General features: G+C 38.9%; 1 protein-coding gene across 1 annotated transcript in view; it reads left to right on the top strand.

The window, feature by feature from the left end:
• Window positions 1-6,719: 6,719 nt before the first annotated feature.
• The window catches only part of DNAH11 (dynein axonemal heavy chain 11), a 4,606,558-nt gene continuing 4,604,158 nt past the window's right edge, over window positions 6,720-9,119 (top strand). Inside the window, exons 1-3 of the mRNA XM_044065542.1 lie at window positions 6,720-6,776; window positions 7,258-7,457; window positions 8,091-8,280. Of these exons, the coding sequence (XP_043921477.1) occupies window positions 6,720-6,776; window positions 7,258-7,457; window positions 8,091-8,280 (447 nt within the window). The remainder of the gene's footprint in view (window positions 6,777-7,257; window positions 7,458-8,090; window positions 8,281-9,119) is intronic.

Raw genomic sequence — 9,119 nt, 5'->3', positions numbered from 1 at the left:
TATATAGAGCTAGGGAATAGGAAGATTAGACTAGCTGTTTTTCTGTATTGATGTCAGAACTATTCTACTGTATTATTTTAAGCATTTTCCTCTGATCTCTGAACTCTTGACTAGCACTGTGTAGTAGGAAGTATTGTCTTGTGTTTTTTATTATTTATTATTAAATATTGTTAAACATTTTAACTGAGGCTGTTTTATATAGAGATAATTTAAGCTCTAGAGTACATTGCATGTATATAGTGATACTGTACTAAGCCACTCCAATATGCCTTGATGTTCAGTTACACTTAACCATTTGGACAATAATATTGCAGAGTAATAATGACACCCTTTAGTAAGGGCCTTATTAGTAGCTGGTATTTGTGGTTGGTGGTGGTGATTTCTACCTTATAGCATGGCAGAGAAGGGGGGATAGCTGGAGAACCTGTGCCAGCCTTTCCCAGGAGAGTCGGTGTGTTTGTATGTAACTCATATCTCAAAGTGTGTGTGTGTGTCAGCTACTTGGGCAGAGACACAAAGCACTGGTTGGACAGAGAGGGTGCTGGAGGTTTCAGCTTGACCACTGGACTGAAACCTGGACCCTGGGGAATCTTATTGGGGATCTGGAGAGAAAGGGAGAAACCAGCCCCAAACTGACTTGTGATATCTGTGTGTTTTTAAAGGAAATTTTACTTTACTGTGTGGGTATTTGTTGTTCTTCCCAATGTGCACGCCCCTCACTGGTGTTAGTGGTGAGGATTGAGTCTTTTTGATTGCTGGGCCAGTGAATGGACTTCACACTCAATTTGATGGTTTCATACTTTTTGGACCAAAAGTGAAGGGTATGCTAACATGGAGCCAATGGGATGGTAAAACCCTCTCTGTCTTGGGGATCTGCTTTTCAGCTCCACAAAGGACCCTTTTCAGGAATCAGAAGGGCTGCAAGAAGATGTGGTTCAGGAAGTCAGAGGGTTATTACCACAAAACTCCTGCAGATGGACCTCCCTGAGGCAGAGGAGGAGATAACTCAAGTGGATGCTGCCTCGGAGGCAGCGGCGGACTGCATAATCAAGATTATCATGTCCGTTTACCAAAAAAGCCCTACTAGTGATCTTGAAAGGTTGCCCAACTGTTGTTCTCTGGGTTATGGTGGGGGAGCACTTATCACTGCACCCACAGGCCTGGCAAAGCATCACAACAGACTTATAGGTGCTAAAAATAATAACCAGAGGCTATTCAATTCTCTTTTCTAACCACCAGTGAGAAAGAGAGGTTCCCAACATTCCTCCCAGTCAATGGGAATCTGCAGCACCAGAAGTCTCCAAGCTTCTAAGAAAAAGAGTCATCCAACAGGTTTCCTGTGACCAGCTAGAGTCCATAGTCTACTTCAGTTTATTGTTAGTACCCATGAAGACAGGTAACCTCAGACCAGTTTTGGGTCTGTGTCATCTGAATTAATTTGTAACACAGACAGAATTCTAGGAGGTCACTCTTCAGACCATACTGCCTCTTTGGGGGAAGGACTTTCTGAGGAAGGATGATTGGATGTGCTCCAGGATGCCTACTATCATATAAAGATAGAGAGATGATCCAGGAGTTTCTCCATTTCTGGCTGGGAGCCAGTTGTTACCAATTCAGAGTGCTGCCTTTTGGGCTCACCACAGACCCCAGGGTGTTTACTAAAGTTAGGCAGTAGTAGCAGCACACCTCCACCTGTTAAGGATCTCAGGTTTTCCCATATCTAGACAATTGGCTCCTCATCACTTCATCCAAGGATCTACTACTCCAACACCGGGACCTTTTGCTCCAGTTAATGCTGAACATGGGAATTACTGTTGACCAATCCAAGAACCAGCTACATCCAGCCCAACAGCTAGAATTCACAGGATGTCACCCAGGCACCTCATTACAAATGGCCAGCTTACTGAGGTTGATGGTATTCTCCTTTCTAGTTGCTATCTAGGTAATAAAACAATCATTCCCACAAGCAAGGCTAATTATCCTCCTAGTAGGTTTAAAACTTCAACTAATATGCTGGTCCCGCTAACCAAATACCACATGAGTGTACTTCAGTGGACTCTTTCTGTGCAGTGAGCCTAAAATGCTCACCCATTCCATTTCAAGATTTGTGTCACCCAGGTTTGCAAGGATCACATCAGGTGGTATCTAACCTCTCTATTGGTAATGGAGGGTTGACCATTTTGGCCAGCACAGCCACTAGCTACGATAACCATGGATTCCTCTTTTTTGGAGGGTGGGTGGGGCATTTTGAAAGGAGGACAGTCCAAGGTTCCTGGTCACATCTAGAAGCCAAACGTCACATAAGTGTCTTTTAGATGAGAACAGTCCTCTTAACGGTGCAGGCTTTTCAGGACTTCTTCTTCAAGGGAAGGGTGTGATTTCTCTCCAGACAGATGACATGGCTGTAGTCTGGTACATCGATAATCTGTAGAGCACACTCTTATCCTTTTTGTTGGGAAGCCATGAGAGTGTGACAGTGGGTGATGTCTTCACATCAATTTTATGATAGCAACACATATCCTAGAGATATCCACTGCATTAGTGGACAAATTGAGGGGAACAATTCTGATGCCTCACCAGTGGTCCCTCAATCAGTCAATGGCAACACAGATTTTCAGCTGCTGAGGCCAACCTTGCAGCGACATCTTCACATCTTACCTAAATAACAAATATAGGGTTACTTTGCCCTATCCCTCCACAGTGACAGATACAGAGGGATGCTCCATTCCACAACTGGTCCCCAGGTTTCCTTTGTCTTTCTTCCTGTACCCCTAATAACAAAGTTTATTCAGAAAACAAGAAGGTGTGGACCAAAGTGATCCTCATTTCTCCCTTTTAGCCTCTACAAGTTTGGTTCCCATTCCTCTGGCCTCATCAAGTATGTCCTTTATGGATGTTGGATCAGTATTCAAATATTTTGCATCGACCATCTGGACTGCCTCCTCTGGACCCAGAAATCCATGAAATTGACTGCTTGGTTCCTCCAATTTTGACCATAGCCAGAAACACCAGGCTGTCTGCATTGGTTGCTCACATTATTTCAGCCTGTTACAAACAATCCACCAAAAAAGATCTACAACAGTAAGTGGAAAAGGGCTTCTTTTTGGGCCTTATTGAATGGCATAGATCTTTTCTCATCACCTCTTCTCTCTGTTTTGGAATTTTTGTCAGAACTGTTCCACACTGGTTCTGGTTTCTTGACTATCAAAATGCAAATGGCTGCAATTTCTAATTTTCATGTAGGACAAAAATGATATCACTACAGCATCCCTAAAGATGTCAAAGGCCTTTCTCAAGGGAGCATTTATTTTAAGGCCGCTAGTTAGGGACATAGTGTCTCCTTGGGATATTAGTGTCCAACTTTAAACCTTGACTTAGCCCCCCCATTGAACCAGCAGCTTTAGTGGATTTAAAATTTCTTTCATGGAAGACAATTTTTCTGGCTGCGGTCACTTCAGCCAGATGGATTTTGGAGCTACAAGCTCTTTTTTGTAAAGCTCCTTACTTGGTTTTCCACAAAGATAATGTCCTTAAGAACTAACTAATTTTTCTTCCCAAAGTGACATCCAAAGCAAATCTAAACCAGTTTGTTAATCTACCAGTGTTCTTCCCCAGATTTTCAAATAAAGGAGACTATGTTTTAGGAATGTTAGAAGTTGATCGCCAGTTCAGATTCAATCTTCATTAAATAAAAGACTTGAGAAAGTCTGGACAACTATTTGTGGCCTTTTCTAGGGTAAAACTAGTAAAGGGCCTCTAAAAGTTACTCTTCTGAGATCATTATCAGATTATGTTTCATAAATATATATATATATATATATATATATATATATATATATGTATATATATATATATATATATATATATATGTATATAAATAAAGAGATTTATCCTTACAAGCAGAACCCAAAGCTAATTCCACAAGAGCAGTGACCACCTCTACAGCTTTTACGAATAGGCTTCCTATTAATGACATATACACACCAGCAACTTGGTCAACTGTTCATACCTTTGCGTCTCATTATAAATTGGATGTGCAGTCTAGATCACGTTCTTCCTTTGGTTCCACCATTCTCAGGAACATTGTTCCTTGATACCACCCATGTAATAAACAGCTTGGTAATCTGAGGCAAAGGTTGTATTGGACGAAAATAGACAACAGCGGATACTAAATTTATGTTCTTACCCTAATAATAGATTAGTGTTATTTGATTTACATTCAGTTCAACATCCCTCCCGCCTACCTCCTCCCAAATTCTCATTGACAGCTTCTGATGACCAGCTGGACGTTATCTGAAACCCTGTTTCAATCCATTTTTGGATCATTTTCCATTCTACCTTAAGTTCTAATTGTCTCCTGTTTTATAAGTCCTAATCTTACAGGTTATATATGTAGATATTTGTATGTGTATTATACATATGTGTGTGTGTGTGTGTGTGTGTGTGTGTGTGTGTGTGTGTGTGTGTGTATATATATATATATATATATATATATATATATATATCTCTTTCATATAGCCGACACCATATGATCGACATTCCAAAAGACTGACATCCTGAAATAGCACCAATTACCTACCTGTAAACACACTCCCGCTACTTAAATATTCTCACTCCAAGATCGCACTACAGTGCAGGAAAGGGGAATCTCCCAGTCCCGCACTGTAGCGGGATCTCCGCTATCATTTGTCTGCCTTTCAAATGGTGTCGGCCATATGTGTTTCGAACATTTGAAAGTTCGAACAAATGAAGGGCTCCCATATATATATATATATATATATATATAGATATAGATATATTTATATATATATATATATATATATATATATATATATATATATTTATATATATATATATATATGTGTGTGTGTGTGTGTGTGTGTATCATGAGTACGTATAGATGTATAGGGCAAACTCGATCTGAGATACAAAGGTGGAGTGGAGGGATTTATGGGTAGAGGAGGAGTGAGAGAGAGTCAGAGCCCTGGGTCCATAAGCTTCAGAAATGGTGCCAAGGTCAGATCTGACAACCCAAAGGTTGAACTGGACGAATATCAGGACATCAGGTATCTATCGTTATGATAAGTACATAAATTTCCTTTTTTCCTCACAAAGATAAGTCCTCTTACCTAAAAACTTGTCTCTTGATTTGAATCAAATTCTTCAGTATGAGGTTCTAAAAAGAAGTTTCAGAAAACGTGACTACTTACAAATGGGTCTCCAAATGCATTTTGTAATGTAAAAGCAAACATCTCTTTGGAAGTGAGGACAGCATTTGGACCATGGTTCATCTTCAGACCTTATTTTATTTTTTTTCCCATTTAATAAAGTGGTCTTGTGTTTCACTCAGTAATCTATTCACCTTTTTTCCAGAAACCTGAGAAAAGGGTGATTTTTTTTTTCATTCTTTTGCTGTTTACACTGGTGAGAAGTGGAGCTAGCTTTGTCAGAGCTGTCCTCCTGCAGGGTTTTCTTGTTGATGTACATTTCTTTATTTTGTCTTTTAAATTTCTTTGCTGTAGTCCTGGGTTCATTGCTTGAAATTTCATCTTAAATGTACTAAATAGATGCATGGATTATCTCAAGGTAGGTTAGTACTGATAAATCTTTGAGAGGCTCTAGCAGTAGTTACATATTTTCTTCCCACTGTCCCTTTGACAGTAATGCTGTCATTATTTACTGGGGAATAGTTATCCCTTGTAAAAACAATCACTACGTTATGATAGAAGTCTTTTATTTTTAAGTAATGTCATTGCAGAAAAGCAATTTTTTTACAGGGGAAAGAAAAAACTGGTGAGGTTAAGGTAAGCCTACCATCTTCATCCTTCTGCAGGAAGCATCAGCATGGGTCACAGACATGAATATTGAAATAAAAAAAAAGATAGGGTGGTAGGGCTCCCAGGATTAAAGGCCCGATATAATGAGTAGTTGGGTGACTGCAGTATGAATTTGAACACAGCAGTATCTGATACACAAATTTACACTTTATATTAAAAGTGTATGTGACAGACTATTAAATGTTTCATCAGAGCGGCCCACAAAGTTTTTCTTAACTGGTATAGAATACATTTAATTTTAAAACTTGAATGGTTCAAAATATCCCTGCCATGGAATTTCTCATTGCTGGGCCAGTCTCTGATATGCGAGTACATCAGTGTCCTTCCGGTTCTTAACTGATGCGAAGAACATAAACTCTTCCATCCTGAACTCTTGTCTTAATCCAAAGCAGTAACATTTTTTCAGTCTTGACATTGTGTTATTGATATGGAAGGTACTTCAGTTAGCATTAGGACTGTAATTGTTATACACAAGAATTCTTGTCTTATTTAAAGAAAAATGGACCTAATAAGAGTGATCTGTGTTTTGCCATTTGTATTATGTAATCATGAATCCTTTGCAGTACATTAAAAATATAAGGAAAACTCTGTAGCTAGTGTATTTCAGTGTTAAGCCTCATAAAAGAATTACAGCTAGCTGGAGCAACATATATCACCATCTGATACAAGAGGCTGTAGAAGGGAGGAATTACAATCCACATCACCCCATTCCAACTAGTGCAGGCAATTAGCCATAAAATAGACACATACTGACTTACATGTCAGTAGGGACACAAGTGAGTTACATAATTCAACTACTGAGAATGCTGTTAAGCAGGTCAGGAGAGCAGAGCAGAGTGGTAATCAATAAAACAAGGACAATCTACACTGGGCATATAATTTATGGATCACTGGACTTCTAGTCATGAGGTCAGAGGATATAGCCCAACTTTAATGGAGGTCAGATCAACAGAGAGTTTGATATTACATTCACCCATGCACTAGACATAGCAGTCTGATGTTAGCTTGAAACATTGTCTCCTATTATAAGCCTTCATTTCTATTTTACTGCAGTGTTATTTATTGTGGTTGGCTCTCCATATTCTGATGGAATACTTTGTCAAACAAGCTAACATAAGGACTTTTGATAACCTGTAGGTATGTGTGACACACCTACTGCATATGAAGCTTTGTAATTTGTAGTTTCTAGTAATAATTTATTTTATTTTGGAATTCCAGTGATTTGTAGCTGCCAGGAAACCTGTAATCATTTTGAGACAGTGCTCACAGTGCAGAATTGTTATCAACCAGTATGTAGCTGTATGAACTGCAACAGGATTTCATTCCATACAGTTTTTAAGGTGTGCTTGGTGGTGGCAACATTTTTGTGCTTATTTGGTGTTTATATACTTTTGTTCTAATTGTTTTCTGTACTTTCCAGGTGCTGGTGCCAGTTCTTTCGAATAAGAAGAACCACAAAACATGGACCTGTTTCATATCTCAAGATTTGGCTCGTCATGTGGAGAATATAAAAAGTGAAGTCTATATTACCAAAGGACAAATTTTGGGAAGAACTCTTCTCCCTATACCTACAATTACTGAAAAAATTGACTTCCATCAGGAGGGTGGTAGCACAGATAAGTAAGCGTATGCTTGTTCATAAATGTTAAGGACAATGATAGTTTTCTTTGTTCTCACCAAAGTTTGAGTTCTGTTTGATACTGACTGTATTTTGCAACTAATGCATCTCATTCTTTAGCAGCCTGTTGGCAAAACTATAATACTGAAAAAAAATGCATATAGTCGAAGCTCTTTTATTAAACATTCCACTGCATGGTAACTTTTTTTCCATGTAATTCATGAGTACATAGATACTGAAAACATGCAATGAGTATGTTTAAGTGTGCAAGTTTCTATAGCAGTAAAAATAGATGTTGAACTGAATATTTTCACTGGCGTGCCTTGATCAGGCATGGACTTAATTTACTGTAAGCCAGCAGTTAACATTAAAAATGATTTCTCCAGCTGTAACCTCTAAAGATGTGACATACTTTAGTACAGTTTTGTAATATTTCTATTAGTAGACTGACTTCAGATTAAAATGTCTGATTTTTATTTGATATTTTTGGAAATGTAATCACTTAGCTTAATGTAAAGCTAGGTGCTATGTTTTCTAGGTTATTGATTGGCTTTGTTCCAAGTCGGACTTTCCCGGTTAATAAATGTTAAATAAATAAATAAATAAAAAATGGTGATTATATTGGTATCTTTCAGACGGGACCAGTTCAACAGGACAGTACTTCATGCTGTTGAATCCGTGGTTATTGACTGGACACATCAGATACGAGATGTTTTGAAAAAGGAATCTGCAGAACCTCTTCTACAGGGCCTGAACCCTGGTCCCGAAACAGAGCTGAATTTTTGGAAGGACAGAAAAGAAAACTTGTTATCTCTATATGAACAGGTATGAACACATTTTTGCTTTTACAGCTGCAGTTTGGTGGTGCAGTGAGGCTCATGGACTTGACAGAAGTCTCGAAACCCTTTCATACTGGCAGTTCAAGTTTGGAAGTAGAAGAACCAAATGTCAGTTGAACATGAGATGAGGAAACCTGATAGTGGTACAGTGTGTTTATTCTGAAGAAGGTTGTGCTTTTGTTGTGGTACCTTAACAATTCTTACATCATGTTGACTGTTCTGCCCCCTTATCATGAAGGTATTGTTTAATGTGTTTGTAATTCATGTACAGGGTACTAGCCTGGTTGTGAGGAGGTAGGATTCAAAGACATGGGGAAAGAAGTATTTAATGGCCATATGTGAACTGGGTACTGTATATTGTTATCATGTGTTCTTTTGCTCTTTTTCAAATTCAGATTTTGAGATTTGAGGATGGAGGGGCAGAGATCAGATTTTCTTTAAGAATGAGTCCTGACTTCAGGAGCTAGTGATTATGTGTAATTAGAAAAACTAATAAAAATAAGTGGTTTGGGTCTGGAAATGCCTGTCCCTATATATTTAGGTAGGTCATGCAGCACGTGGCTGGTTGCTTCCATTTTTGTCACGATAAATATGGAAGACCTCATAGTTTAACACCTAAGGCCCATCCACTCCGTGGAATAGAGGAATAAAGCCCTGTCTAGATTGCAGGCTACCAGAGATCAAGTAGCAGCTCAAGATGTCTGTAGGAGCAGGTGGGAGAGGATGGGAGTAAGTGGCCTGTCATGGGGGGGGGGGGGCAGCTCTGGCCACAGAGAGAAAATAGATGTGCTATTTCAGTTTAATGTTCTGAAGAACGGCAATAAT

The sequence above is a fragment of the Protopterus annectens genome, chromosome 3.part0 (assembly GCF_019279795.1).
Source record: "Protopterus annectens isolate FY-2018-M chromosome 3.part0, PAN1.0, whole genome shotgun sequence".
NCBI lineage: Eukaryota > Metazoa > Chordata > Ceratodontiformes > Protopteridae > Protopterus > Protopterus annectens.
The sequence above is the reverse complement of the archived record's forward strand: the minus strand, read 5'-3'. Positions and strand labels throughout refer to the sequence as shown.